Source organism: Vanellus vanellus, assembly GCF_965231255.1.
Source record: "Vanellus vanellus genome assembly, chromosome: 7".
NCBI classification, from domain to species: Eukaryota; Metazoa; Chordata; class Aves; order Charadriiformes; family Charadriidae; genus Vanellus; species Vanellus vanellus.
The window spans coordinates 9467975-9484111 of NC_138912.1; the positions used below are offsets into that span (position 1 = coordinate 9467975).

The 16137-nt window shown below is 36.6% G+C and overlaps 1 protein-coding gene across 1 annotated transcript in view; it reads right to left on the reverse strand.

The window, feature by feature from the left end:
* The window catches only part of ATRNL1 (attractin like 1), a gene marked incomplete at both ends in the record, with an annotated part of 535835 nt that overhangs the window by 419702 nt on the left and 99996 nt on the right, over positions 1-16137 (reverse strand). Inside the window, 3 exons of the mRNA XM_082486299.1 lie at positions 6786-6904; positions 9644-9852; positions 11707-11791. Of these exons, the coding sequence (XP_082342425.1) occupies positions 6786-6904; positions 9644-9852; positions 11707-11791 (413 nt within the window). The remainder of the gene's footprint in view (positions 1-6785; positions 6905-9643; positions 9853-11706; positions 11792-16137) is intronic.

Here is a 16137-nt window from a genome sequence, read left to right on the forward strand (position 1 = left end):
TGAGCTTATTATAAAAGGTACTCACTATTTTTCTGGTCTATAAGAAAGGCAACTATGAAGCAAAAACCTAAAGAAACAGTTCTAGAAGGCAGCATCTATATCACGGTATGAATCAGAGACAAAGGCAATGCCATAAAGTCACAGAATGTCTATGTAGGCCAAAAAATGTGCATGAGCAGTAAAGCACAAAAAACCTTTGGTACAAACCTACATTTAGTTTGACTCAAACTTGAAGCATATTGACAAAACTGCCTGAGAGATGCTTTAAAGTGAATTTTAGAGCACAAGTAACCACCATCTGCTCATTTGCAACACCTCAACTAATATTCACTTTTAACGCTTCATGATGACATAGTCAAAATCCTTTAGCATTCAGATTGGTTTTGAAAATTACATACACTTTAGTGACATTACATACAAATTACAATTTTCCAACTAAACCAAGATATTTGTTCTATTACTTTCAAATCATGCAGCTTGTTGTATACTGGTTATTTAATGTTTAAAATAAAATTCAAAGTACTAGTGACTATTCTATAATAATGTTCTCTGTTGTATTCCCTTATTCCCAGCACTTATTTCCCTTAAATCCAATTTAAACATTGCTTGCATGAAAATCTCATTAGTTCAATGTAGATGTGAATCCAATAGGTAATTCATATTAACACAATATTAAAGTTATAACTTAAGCTACCAAACCCAATGAAATTCAGAAATATGACAGCCCATCTGTTACTGAAGGGCTATATTGCTGTAGGATATTTATGTTTACACACCAAAGTATGCATAAATCATGTTATGTATAAAGCTTCCCACTTACGTCTGATTTACTTAGATTTTTTCAGTACTGATCTTGATATGGTGGTGGACAGACAGACATATGAACTGCAGTGATTTTCTGAATATCCACTGCAGAATGAAAATATTATGGTAGTTTATCTTACAATTTCAGAAATTGCTATTAAATAATGTACCTCTCTCCTCCTCCTGGATTTTTCAGGTTAACAATATAATCTTGTCTAGTTTGCCCAGTCTAACTGTAAATTACTAATCTAATAGATTTGCTACTATTTCTCTGAAGCTGCTCCCAAATCTTACTATTGGGTACTTGTTAGTCCTAAATTTTCTTTTCTTTTTTTCCTCCAAGATAAATTTGATTCTATTAATAATTCCTTCTACTACTTTACACATTTCCCCTGGACTATTCTTTGAATTCCTCAAATGTAGGCAGATTGCTGTGATAATTTATTATTATTACTATTATTATTATTATTGGCATTAGTGTAGCATCCAAGGACTCCCATCATGAAAGAGGCTGTTAACCTTTTGGAAGTGGTGCAAGCATTGAAAAAAGACAATGATTTTTGTCTTTGAGGCACCGCATAAAAATGTTTCACAATGTAGGACTATAGTTCTCCTTGAAGCATCCTCTAATATCCTATACCCCTCAGCAAGATGCTCTTTATCACATCCTTCACGGGTTCTACAACGTTTAGTTTATGCTGCCACACTCAGATATAAAATACTTTTAAATCACATACCTATTTGGGCTGTATTCAAGTTATTTACATCAACTGGAACTTTATTGTATTGCACGTGTGGAGACTGACACACAAGAAATTCAGAGACTGCTACTGGAGGCAAGGGTGTGGGCGGTCACAGTTCCAGAAGGAGCACATCCCCCTTGTAGGAACACGTCCCCCTTGCAGTTTTTGAAAGCAATGAGGCTTCAAAAATGCAATACTGCCTGGATGCAGGAATACTTCAGCTGTGCCTCTTCCCATCGTAGTTCAAACAAGAAAAGTCACACGCACTCCCCTTGAAAAGCCACATCAGAGACCACGCTGGCCAAAAAAGTACTTCATTCATGGGCTATTGCCCAGGGTTCTTGATCCTAACTGATTAAGTGTTCTCAATTTATTCTGCCCTCCCATTTGTCTGCTGTTTGTTACAGTAAAAAAGTAGCTATTTTAACACACTTAATGTGAAGATTCAGCATAAGAGCTGAAATTTTATAAGAAAAGTGGGTTTTTTCAATTTTTTTCCAAGCACTTGTATACTTTCGAAAAGAAAACATTTTCTCTCAGTCAACATTTTGCAAGTATTAGTATTATATTACTGCTGCATTTCAAACTTTCAAAATATTTTCCTTAAGTAATCTCGGAATAAGTAACTTTATTTGCAAACTTTTAGTGTGGGCAGTTAACATTTCTATAACCTGAAGGATTATATGTCGACATTGTAGACAACCAGTGAAGCATATTATTACAACCACCCTATCTGCAGTGATTACTTCAATCTTTACTGTAGAGGAGTAAGACAATGGAAGGGGAGAAGGAAACCATTTCTTGTTAATTCCTGAAGCTTGCCTTTCATGGCTGCTTTTTGGATGTGGAGTTTGGTGTGGAGCCAGGAAATGGGAAGAGTTATTTTGAGGATATAAAGAATCAAAACCAATTTGTTTTGATAACTAGTGCAAGTATTTCCCATTGTATCCCAAAGAACAGGTTGAGGGAGCAGACAAAGAAGCAGGTTGGGGAAAAAAAAAAAAAAAAGGTAAAAAAAAAAGCCAGAGAATTCAAAATTCTTTCACATTATAAATATCAAAAAGGAAGCCAACATACGGTCCAGCAACAACCTACATGTGCACAGAAATATTTTTACATTTTTCAGCCTGTAACTCTGTCAGCACTTGAGCCAATCCCAAATATAGGTGGCATGGTACATGTCCAAACCCAGCTCATCCTCCTCTTTCTCAAGCACATTGCTTAAAGAAGCCTGGCAAGCAGGAGGCATTCCAGTACTTCCAGGGCTTCAATGCAATCACACTTTTTGAACGTGCCTACCTGTCCCTGCAAAAATAAAACAGCTTTATGGGCATAATATGGACTTTATATATTGTCCTTAAAAATGATTACTCGCTCTTTCTGAAGAGCAAGAAAACAATTGGTAAATTTTTTTAGTCTAAAATTCAGGCTCTCTCTGGTCTTCATCATTTAAGGAAACTTTGCTTTTTGCCACAACTGGTCAGCCCTCCTGAGTCATCTACCATTTTATTTGTCACAAGGTACAAAAAGATTTTGCTTTCATAGGATGGTTCCTCTCTGAGGAGCAGACCAATTCTTTGCTTACTCTTCCATGCTGCTACCTCCAGAAAAATGACACCTTGTAAAGGTGGAGCAATTTGAAACTAAATTCATCTCTCCCCCAAAGCCTTTAAAAAAAAAACCAAAAACAACAACAACAACAAAAAAACAACTGGAAGGCAAAATTGTAAAATTAACTGCTTGTCCTGAGAATCTTTCTATTACAAAATACAAATATAGTCAACTTTTTGAACAACACAATCGGCAAGGGAGTATCATTCTCACAGGATGCAAGATAAAGCTTTCTATGCTCAGGTGTACAAAGTGAATACAGTTTCATAAAGATATTAAGCAGGTCCAGACCTGGTGGTTCTCCTCTATCAAGAAATAGGCAAAATGCATCAGAATCAGTAAGGACCAGGAAGACGATTAGGATATTATAGAGTACAAGTGAAAGCGTCAAAGTGCAAGATCAATGTAATAGACTTAAGGGCAGTGAACTGCTAGTAAAAGTCAATACGATCTACTCCACAAAAATCATAAATATACCACAAGCAGGACATAGAATTTTTCTTGAAAAAGCAAAAGGAAGGAAGATGTGAGACAGAAAAGCTAAGGAAAAAAGGCAGATATGAGCAAGACAGAAAGTTGTTTCTTCCAATTTTAGAAGAGTGATATATACTGCTTGGAGGGACACATAAGCAACACTACTAGATTTTACAAATAAATCAAAATATTGCTGTTTAAGTTTCCGTCTTTGATGCAGACATTTAATGAATGGGAGAAAAACAGTAGGTTCATCAATGACGTCATTTCCTTCTTTGTGACAAAGTCTTCTACAATATTCTATGTTTCCACGCTGAAAACAGCCTTGGACTAGATGCAAGAGGCTCCATGAAAGAGCTTGAAAGTGCAAGTTATACAAATATTAGTATGTCATATTTCATCAATTCTGTACTTGGCATAACACAGTATTAATGACAGTATTATAGTTGGGTTTGCCCCTATGGCAAACCAGTATCTGTATTTGCACATTTTTGAAAAAAGGTAGAGTAGGTGATCTCACCATCAAAGATAACCATTAAATAACTTTTTTTTTTTTATTTACATATAAGCACTACATTTTATTATGGAATAAGTTCAGTGTATTATGTAAAATCACTGTAAGCAGTTTGGGGAATTTCAATGGTGTAATTTCTCAAGGCAACCTTCAAAATCCTTATTATAACAGACAAAATTTCTAATCGGTATATTTAATGGGAGAAAACAGACACCAAGGCACTACTGCTAGCATGCTGTTCAATCTACTTACTAGCCAAATTTCAGTACCATCTTGAACCACTCCATATATTTCAAGTAAACTGTTTCCCATATGGGCAAGACGAGATAAGCATTCACCCCTCAATATATACATCAGATATGATGGGGTGAACTAAAACTACAGTATGCAGAAGTATCCCACTTACGTGAGGTTTTTATAGGAGAAAAAACAAACCAGCTTGCTAGTGCTGAAACGAGCCCGACCTCCAGAACAACCTGGCATTGCAAGCCTCTGCTTGCAACTACATCAGATATGAGCATGATACACACCTTGATGATCCATGAATCTCCACGGTAGAGGCATACAGTGTCCTGTTAATATGCTGACGCACATCAGATGGTGAGCATAGGCGGGTATATGTGTATCATCAATGCATTAGTACTACTTATGAAGTCCATCTGTCCAAACAGACTTATTTCAGGGAAATTTCCATGTTTTACAGCCCTTCCAATCAGCAGAACAGTCACTGCTTTGCAAATATCCATGACCGTGAGGCAAATGCCAAACTGATTGCCAGCATAACTCTAGTATGCTGGCCAGTTTCCATGAAGCAAAAGCAACAGATTCCAAAACATTATTGTATCATCTGGATGTTCTATGATCTAAGTAATAAATCGAGGTCTTTGTACAGCTGCAAAAATGGGGCTTTCTCCTCCTTGTGATGTTTCTGAGTCTACAGCTTATTATCCTATATTACCGTCACAGTACTGTCACAGCATTTTCATTTTGTGGGCCTAGTCCAGAAGTAGCAGTCTACGAGAATGGATAATCAGCCTGATCCATTCCATTTCTCCACACGGTGCCATTCTGTTAATGCTATTTTGGTGGGTTTATGTCGATAGCTGCAAAATTCTGCCTCCATCGTCGCCCAGCCAATAGACTAATTGTGCAATAGCCACCTTCAACTTATGGCAGTAACTCTTTTCAGAAGTCATTCCAATGAATTTTCACTATCCCATTCTTTAGTAATTCCGCTAACAGCCTTTGCTATCCACTTCAAACCCTGAATAAAAGACAGGAAATAACAGAGAAGACTGGTGCATCAGTTGCTAATTAAGGTGGCAATCTCGATTATGAAAGGTTGTCAAAGAAGGATACTGAACTGAGAAGTTTGTGCTAAAATACCTAATACTCTGCATTTATTAGGGATGAAGACGATCTGCTCCTTAGCAACTGTTCCTTGCTTAAGAGTTACAAACCACGGTTAGAAAATTGGCACCTAATATAGTATAATGTGTTAGGAAAGGAAGAGCCCTTGAAGATCACAAAGGAAACTAACCATTAGTGCCTGGAACGTGAACTCCCTCTGACAGACTTATAACATGGCTGCTGATGAATTTGTGTCTGCATTGCCTTTATTAGTAGTGACTAGCTACAAATGCCAGTGATTAGAGCTGGCTGTGCCCGCTCTGAATGGGCAAGATTTGAGTCAGCGTCAATCCAACTCACACCTTAATTTGTCTGTCCAGAGAATAAGATTGATTTGCATCAGGTTCAAACCAGAGAGCAAGCTACTTTTACTAATGGAAGTGCGTAAAGAAAGGATTTTGAACTCAAGTACAGCAAGGTGTCTGGAGCTAGCTGAAAAATATAAAAAGGCAACATTTTTAAAGCTAAAAGACTATTATAAGCTTGTCAAAAAATCAAATGAACAAGCAAGAGATGCAGCAACTAGTGGACAACAACATAAAGTATAAAACATGGCACTAAGCAATGTTAAAAATAGAAAAATACAAACTTGTATGAATCTATATGTTGTTATGGCTTTCATTTAGAAAGATCAGAACAATCTTACCAAATCATCACAAGCCAGTTAATCTCGTGGTGACAGAGGCTCATATTCTTTGAATAAGATGACAAGTAGCTCCATGACTTAAAGAAAAACATTTCTATGATAAGCAATTATCAGAATACCAAGACTAACGAGACTGACCCGGTCCTGTTTGAACAGTGGAATAAAAACAAAACAAAACAAAAAAAAAACCCAAAAAAAACAGCCATCCTTCATGGGATTCCATGTTTTCTGCCTCTGTACTGTACGCCACATATGCACACAATCCAAGTTGATAATTACTTCAAGATATTCTAAATGTCATTAATTAGGAGATAACAGTATTTGTCCTGAGAGATACACAGTGGGTTAACACAATCCTAAAGAATACATTAACTTTTTTCCCTGGAACAGATCTCTTTGCTGCAGTCCAGCTCTGCCCTCTGCAACATTTTTAATGTAAGAGCCAGACAAACATATTTATGTTTGTGTTCAAAAGAAGCTGCTATTAGTCTACTACACCCCTTTCACTTCCTGCAACCTGACGCTGGTTTAGCTAGAAAAGAAACAGTATTAGTGACACGATGGCGGATTTGCAAAGACTCACCATGCTACAGTTACTATTTGCTGAAATGCATTTCTTGTCATCACACCACTGGCACCCGTTGGTATTGGCAGTACAGCTCACGCAGTCTGCGTATCGGTAACATCTGTCATCCGCAGCAGCTGTAATACACGTGAAAGTCAAAAAGAAACATTGCACACGAGAATCCCACATTTTAAACACTTTCTTAAGAGTATTTTCTGTTACACCCTCTATTTGAACTCTAGCCATATATAAAGGTTTAAGTTCCTGCAGGAAATTAATTTTCTTCAGTTAATAAGATTTACTCCTTTAAAAATTCCTTCAGTAACAACTATATTTGAAGCATCATAAGTCTCATTTCAACTAAAGGAATATTCACTGATCTGAAGCATACAAACTCTCTTAGCACAGAATATCAGAAAGTTTCTTAAACTATTCATTCTTCACTCCTTTAACACAGAAGAAAGATTTTCTTCAGATGTAGGTTTCTGATAAAAATATTAGATAGCTATGCAAGAAGGCAATGGTAAAAGTAGTAAATAAAAAAAATCTAAGACAGATACTAGCAACCTGGATATTTTAAGTCTTTATAAATTAATTTATAAACCTAATAATGATTGGTAAGTTATAGTTCTGCCCTTTCTCTACCAAAAAGAGTTCATGTTAAATACTTAATATAAGCCTTCAGGACTTAGAGTAAAATTTATATTATTTAAAGCAGTTTGGGACACAAATGATTTTTCTTTAAAGGATGCAAAAATTTGAAAAATCACCATGACCCAAAATAGGAGAATTCCTACCATCTCCTACACCAATTACTGTGTTTAACTCCCACGCAGTTTGGCTTCTTTAGTCTTGGGATCATGCAAGTTTAAAAGATTCTCTTGGCAGGGAAGCCTTGCTACCCAAGGATTGATCTTCTGAAAACTCACCAAAATTTCTGCCGATCCTTTAATATTGACTATCAGCAGTTTCTCAGACGATGCCCTCAACCAGATAACAATTGAGCCCACTCGCATAAAATAATATATGAAAAATTGGCTCTTGGCAGAATATTACCACCCGAAACTGGAAGGATTTGACAGCAGTGAAGCAGTGCTGTGTCTACACAACTGCTTCAGAACTGGAATTCTGCACACCTCATCTCTTGCAAGTTCAGTTGGAGTTCCTTCCCACTGCATTAGCCGTACTTCAGAAACTGCTCTAACTTTTATTTTCCTGCAACCTGTCTGTGCTTTGTTTTATTTGTGTTTTTTTTTTTTTTAACACCTGTTAATATGGTCAGCTTTTTATAACATCCACTTTCATCTGTGTCACTTTTGAATTTAATGTCTCAAGATATTTTTTTTTTTATATATAAAGAGCTGAAACATACTAGACTCTAGATCTCTAAATGTTACGAAACTGTATAAAAGCAGTCCTTCAGAAAGCTTTACCTGGATAAACTTTCTCTTATATAATGCACCTTTTTTCCGAGTTCGCAACTTTATATCCAGTTCAGAAACAGATAACAGCTAACAGAAAAATAAACTGTCTTGAAGCACTGATCAATGGCAGAGCTAATAGTTTTTTAACAAGCATTAAAGGTATCACAGTATCACAGTATGCTAGGGATTGGAAGGGACCTCAAAAGATCATCTAGTCCAATCCCCCTGTCGCAGCAGGAACACCTAGACGAGGTTGCACAGGAAGGTGCCCAGGCGAGTTTTGAATGTCTCCAGAGAAGGGGACTCCACAACCTCCCTGGGCAGCCTGTTCCAGTGCTCTGTCACCCTCACTGAGAAGAAGTTTCTTCTCAAATTTAAGTGGAACCTCTTGTGTTCCAGCTTGAATCCATTACCCCTTGTCCTATCAGTAGAGTGGCAGTGTAATTGTACGGTAGCTTGCAAATGTAGCACACAGCCAAAGTTTGGTCAGCAATTTTATGCTGTGTTGAAAGGAAAGATGCACAGAAAAAACAGCAGGCGTATGTAGCAGGGATGCACACTCTGTTCATGTGAAGTATGAGAACAACACTTTCACAAGCAATTTATTTGTGACAAACCAAAATACTTAGGAATAGAGTGCAACAATTATTCATAACGCTAAATTGCTGTTTCAAACAATATAGCTATCACAATGCCACACAGAAATGCACATGATGAACTTGAACCCTTTTTGACATACTGCAGCCAAGGGCTTGTTTGCCTCACGTTTGTTTCCAGCTGTGACTGTCCTCTATTCCTCTATACAAATGCTCCTGTTTTACAGGTAATCTACTTGAAGCAGCGATGCTTTCCCTTTCTCTTACTGGTACATAGAGACACAAGAGTGCCATATACCTCTAATGCCAGATATCACTTGCAGCGCCCATCTGTGCTCTGACTGCTGTTATGCTTTCTTGGAATCAAAAAAATATGAAGGCTTTAATATATATATGCGTGTGTGTATTTATATGCACACATATATATATTCTGAAAGAGGAGAAGGTGGAGAAAGAGGAAAATTAATTCACTTACAATATTTCAAAGCTCACCCTTTTATAAATGCTTCAAACACACAGAGACAAATCCAATCTAAAGTAATTTTGTGCTTTAGCTCCCCAATGAAGTAAATTCTCCTGTTTGAGCCCTCTTATATTTTGTATCCCGTATGTTTTGTTGTGCTCTTTTGCACCTACTTCACTCTATTTAAAATAAAAAAAAAAAAATCCAGAATGGAATTATTTTAAAAACTAATCCATAAATCTCTTGCATTGGGTATTCTCAGAGGGGAACAGTCTCAGCAGTCCAATCATTAGTTCCACTTGGTTGCTTTTTGGCAGCTGTTTGAGGTTTTCTTCCCACCACCTTCTACATCAATATCGCAAATCTGACACTGTAAGACTAGAATTCAGTTACCTGTTTTCTTAGGACATTTTGCTCTAAGGATGTTATTAGCATGTCCAGATTCCCAGGATTCACAATGTTTCTTGTTCCACAGACACCTTATTCCTGGACGAGCATTTTTACACAGCTCTTCATCTCTGAATGCTTCGCAGTTTGGAGGCTTGTACACAAGGATGTCATTCAAAAGAACGCTTGAAAAACCCCCAAATATATACATGGACCTATCAGGAAAAAACAAGTAAATATAATTGTTATTGCACCTATAGATACATTTTCTTGATTGCTTATCTGTCTTGAAATACAATTAAAAAACCAACACAGAACATTATAAGAAACGTTCATCATTTCTCTCTAATAAAGACTCTGTCAGTGGTTCCATTATTGATTATTTTTTCAATGTATTTCTCCATGGAAGTTTAGACTGACAAAAACATTGCTCAAAGTGCACTGTACTATATGTATTAGTGAGTGACATATAGCAAATGTCTAGAAAGAAGAAAGAAGAGCTATGGAAGAAACTACTCATTTTTGGAGTTAGATAGTGAAAACTGAAATAATGGGCTGTGCGAAATGAGGACATCTTTCTTCAAGAAGATTTCAAAGACAGCAGCAATAATTGGCAGATAGGTATTTCTTTTTGGTAATATTTCCGGTATAGGTGCTGATATCAGAACCAGAAGACGAGACTTGGGATCTTACCCTTCTCATTTAAAATTAAGAACAGGCTCAGGTAAAAGGTAATAAAGAACTTGTATATCTGTTGCATTGTATACTCTTAAAACAGAATGAATCATACAGGTACTAGCAGCAGAAATATTTGGAGAGTATCTCGTACTGCACTTTTTTGTACATAAAACCCTACTACAAATACCATTAAGTTCAGAAAAAAATAGGCATTTTCACCTTGAATCTAATTCATTTAAAGTGACAGTTCTCGAAGTATCAGACATAGCTTAGATGTCTTGAACACAAATCAAAATGAAAAACTACCAGCTGCTGAATTCATTAATTCCAAGCAATTTTCTCTTAATGAAGTAATCTCTTCATTGATTAATTTCGAGTGCTCTGTGTACAGAATTCCAACTTACTGCTATTTTTGTTAAAATCTGGTAAACTCTTACTTGTAGTATTACCTATCACCTCCATTATTTCCGACCTTATAACATCCATGCGTAGAGGATCTGTAAGTCGCCCACTCATACTTAAATACCAAGTTTATTAGGGTGATGAATAATGTAGAAGAGGACTGATCAGCAGTACACATCGTGGCACAGTCAGTTGTAGCACTACAACTGTCAGATATAGGCTCTTTGGTAACCAGCATTAGTAAAACTCACACAACCAAACAGCAGAAATTTCTTTAAACCTGACTACAGTTTTCGACAACTTTTCCACCAAAAAGGAGAAATTTTTCCTACACTTTTATCTTTGGGTTTGGGGTGGGGGAAGCAGAGAGTTCAGCCACCGAATCCACCAAACTCTGAATCCACTCCACATCCTGTTTCTAGATGAAGCTTTACTGAGCCCCTCCACTCAGCAAATGTCATGAAAGCATGCTATGTTTTCTATAGGACAAGCAATATACTTAATATCATCTAGACACTGGCAGGCTTTTTTTCCTGCAAGCGGTTAATAACGATCACTGTGTCAGTATCTTAAAAAATCTGGCTTTTTCCAAGCAAATTTTAGTTACGTATTTTTTTTTATGATTGTAGAAGAACAAGGAATTATAGCACGGTGCAAAGAGAAAAATACTTCTCCCGTTACATCTAAGTGAGGATTATAGTTGGTACTGAATTTCAAATTGAATGTAGTTCACAATACTGAGGAAACACCTCAGTACACTAGAAGGTTCATATAAAATGCCATTGAACAGATTCCACAGCATGTCAAATTGATGATTAGCTGTACTAATTACCTAAGACAAGTAAAGTCCCTGATGAGCGCTACTTCTCATGTTAATAAATTACACCAGTTGTATGTCATTGAACTACACTTCACATAGGTATTATTTCTGCCACAGCTTTTTTCATTCAGAAAAAACATCAGGAAAATTTAAAATGCACTTCATTTACCCATTACTGACAACAGCAGTGTGACCAAATCTGTTGACATCTCGATGTAGGTTAGGTTTTGGCAAAACCTTCCATTCATCACAGGCTGAAACACAAAACAAAAGCATATGAAAACATGCATAAAAACTCCAAAAGTTTTAAGCAAAATATACGCAAAATGGATTTTATCAGACACACTTTTGTATTTTAAGGATCAACTAATTTTGTTGCCTATTTACCCTCACTATTTCTAATAGTCACTAATTCTGAGAAGTTATATTCGCATTGCTCAAGAATACATCAACAGCTACTCCTTTTAGATGCATTTGTTGAGTAGGTGCTCCAAGAACCTGTCAAGAAACACTTACCTGTCATGGCATCTATCAAAGCCAGAGGACACTCACAGAAGCGTCCCTTTATCAGACAGTTCTCTGCCTTCACAGCCCGTTCCAACAACCACAATGACAACCACTGCCATCATTGTCATTAAGTGATCAGTAATATTGCCCTGACATTACACACCCTCAAATTAGCCAAAGGATTTCAATTCATATGTATTTCATTAGACATCTGCAAGAGTAAACTTATTTCTTTTCATAAGTCCTTGAAGATAAACTACCAGTCCTCCAGATGTGCACCCCATCTCGCTGTCGTCTTACTTTTGGTATCTTGATTTAAGTATGCTACTAATTACTTTCCTTTCACTAAATATTTGAGACGACAGTTGTTTCAGTGTCTTCAGTTCAAGTTAACCGTTCAAGCACATTTCTGTCAGCACTGCTGTAGGTGCATTTACAAACGTGGTTTTGGTGTGGTTTCATTTTAGTTCTTTGGAACAATTAGTCCTTTCTTTATTATTTCCTACTTGAAATTTACTGACTTCAAATATTTATATCCCAAAGTAGTAGAAATAGGGAACACCTAGAGATTGAAGCCTCTAGAAAATCCCTTTAAAATAGAGCAAATAATGTACAAATAAGTAAACTTGCAGGAAAATTTTCATATCAAACAGAGGGTTACAGTTTTGTCCTTTAAAAAAAAAAAAAAAAAAATCTGCTCTATACAAAGATAAAAATTAAATCCAAAGTTGAAGAGGAGTTAAAAGGAGAGAGACTTCTCCAATGTAACCCAAATAAAAGTGTAGCTTTAAATAAAGCTACACTTTATTTTTATATAGATATATAAAAAGTATACGCACACATATATATATATATTTAGGTCTTTGATAATTATATTGTCCTTTCAGATGTTCTCAATGAAAACTTGCTCACATTTTGCCTTAACGTGGTTTGAAACCAGAATAACAAGATGACACTTGGTTTTTTTTAAACCAGTCACAAAGCTATCAATGTGGACACTAAGACACAATAAAAATGACCTATTTTGACCTATTTTCTCAGCATACTCTCCCTAATATACAGAAGTAAATAGAATACATGCTTGTAGAAGCTGCAGTCAGAGTTAGCACCACAAAAAAGCAGAAGTATCCTATAGAGCCCAACAGTCAGAAAAGGTCACTGGCACACAGCAAGACTGCGAGGAGCACATTTGAAACCTAACTGTTCCCAGGGTCTTAATGCAATTATTGCACAGGTTGACTTTTACCTAACATTGCTGAATTCATTTACCTGTAAGATTCCAATGACAGCCGCATCTAAATAAGGTATCCTTACTTAATTTTAAAACGTGGAATAATTTATGAAAGTTATAGATATGATTAAAAAATAAAGGGATATCACCATCAGACCACATATTTCAAGGAAGTCTGTTTAAGGTTAAAAAAATTAAAAAAAAAAAAAAAAAAAAAAAAAGAAAAGACACCCAAACACCCCTCCTCCCTCCCTCCCCAGATTAAAACAAAAAACAATTGATGTTAGGAAATCCAAGAGGATTGTCCTCCAGGCTGGTGCCACACAGAGCCTAAGTCGCTCTAGCTTCTGGCTACACTGGTCCTGCTCTCCTTCCCACTGTCAGAACAGTTCATCTCTGCCGGTGCTGCTGCTCCGGCATTCCTAAAGTGGAAAATTATTCACAGCAGCACTTTGACCAGTTAGTGTCCTGTTGGCACACCATGCTGAAACAGCTCGGTGCAAGGTCCCACAAGGGTGGACTCCGCACATGAGAGGGGGCAGGACAGCGTGGCTACAGGCAAAACTACGGGAATACGCCACTAGATTGACTTAGGCTCCCACAGCATCACAGCCTGAGCCCATAAAGAGAGTCAGAGTGAGACTGTGGCTGTGAGAGATAATCAATTACGTCTTTTTATAAGTTGGAAACAGGAACTACAAGCACATTATTAACAGAGTAACACAGATGGTCCAGCCAACAATAATTTCAACATCAGATGGTGGACCTGGAATTAATTTAGTAGTTTGAAGAAAAATAAAGTATAGGAAGTTTAATTCACTGTCTTATAGGACCAATGCATCCCCAAAATCTTGGCTCTTTCTCAACTGCTACCTTCTGTAACTATCACTGTTATCATTATATTATCATAAAATTATGGTATTATTAGTACACTTCATCTTTCACAATGGTTCTTTGTTTTCTCTACTTAAATAGAATGGTGAAAATACATACATATCAGAGATGCTGTTTCTGAAACAGCTTCAACAGAAGAGATCCCAGTACTAGGGCTCCAATTAATTATTTATGATCACAAGTTTCAGATAAAGGCAAGAGAAGTATTAAATATAAGAGTTGTGTATTCCCCATATCCCAGCATAACACTGGCATTTGATGCCTTTGCGGTGTTTGAATTATGTAAGAAATTCAGACTAAGAGCAATATTATTTACTGGAAATGTCATCAACACTCATGAATTCAATTTCTATTTCAAGAAAATATTCCCCTATTAAAAGCTATAAAAAGCAAACATTTTAACACTACAACCAACCAGCAAAATCTTGCTGTTATACTTTAAAACCAAGTTCTTGGTGTTGTAAGTCATTGCACATTAACAGAAACAGCACGTTTGAGCTCATATGCCTTTGATGGTAAAGGAAACAATTTAAAAAAAACGCAGTAAATTTTCATCTGATCTTGGAAAGCATTGCACATTATTTTTTTTATTTTTACAAACATATATACAAATATATAGGGTTTCATGTACTGAGAAATTTATTTAAGAAAACATGGGATTTAATGCTGAAGGAAAACCATAAAACCATAATAAAGGCTGCATTTGAGATAAGAAACCCTTGAGGGCTGGAGATATAATTCCTTTCGTGCTTATGGTATTTGTCAAACTGGCAGGTCTTTTCAATAGAGAACAAGAAAAAAAAGGGGGAAGGAAGCACGTTACAAATAGCCTTCCCTCTTATCTCCTCCTAGCCTTCTCAATGACTACTGAACACTAAACAGAACATTGCGCAATAATACTTTTGCTCAGCTTTGGATTCCTGATTTGAATTTCTGTATAGATTGGTTAAAACAAAACACAGACAGCTTACCAACCAATTTTTGGTGGTTTAGGTAAAGAGTCACAGAGAATTTGTTATCTTCAAACTTCTTCTGAACACTTCAAAGTACCCAAATTTCTAGACTTACTGTACAGTTCCAAGAAGAAAGTCACAAACAGCAAATGCAGTCTGGGTTTCAACGTTGTTTATCGATATTGCAGCCTTCTGTGTGGTTTATTTGTTGTATCAATTCTAATAAGGATGGTACACTTTATGGAGTAAAGAATAAAATACTTTCCTCTGTAAAATGTCATGCACTCTTAAGGTACTATACAGATAGTAAGTGGAAGATATGTTATTGGTTGTATTTACCGCTGTCTGTATGTATCAGTGTATAATATATAGCGCAAGGAAGTGTGTACTGCTTTTAATAGAAAGTTACTATGCAGATGGAGTGATAGTATTCATCCCAAACTGACTAGCAGAATTTTTAGTCACAGAAAAGTACAAGGAATCCAGGGGCTTTTCTTCCTATTAAAAAGGCTTCTACTTCAAGAACAAGTTGTACCACATTATTTCATTGTAAGAAAGAGATTCATACTCCTCCCTAGTGTAGATTAAATGGTTACCAGATGATACAGAGGTGGCTCTGACAGTGAATTTGCCAGCCACACAAATTACTTACATGATGAAATGCCTCAGAAATGCACCAGATTTGAGGTGATCCAGATGGAGCTGGCAGAGAAAAACCCAAGCTGAATTTTGCATGGGGTACCACACCCCAGGGTCCACACTCCAACAGGAGGCCGTGACATCCTATACTATAACTATACATAATGTATTCATACATTATTACAATGTTTCCCTATATGATTTTATAGAAAAATCACATTTCTAATCTACGCTGTCACATTGAGTGCACCCTCGGTAAGTTTGCAGGCGACACTAAGTTAGGAGGGAATGTTGATCTGCTTGAGGGTAGGAAGGCTCTACAGAGGGATCTGGACAGCCTGGATCAACGGGCCAAGGACAATGGTAAGAGGTTCAA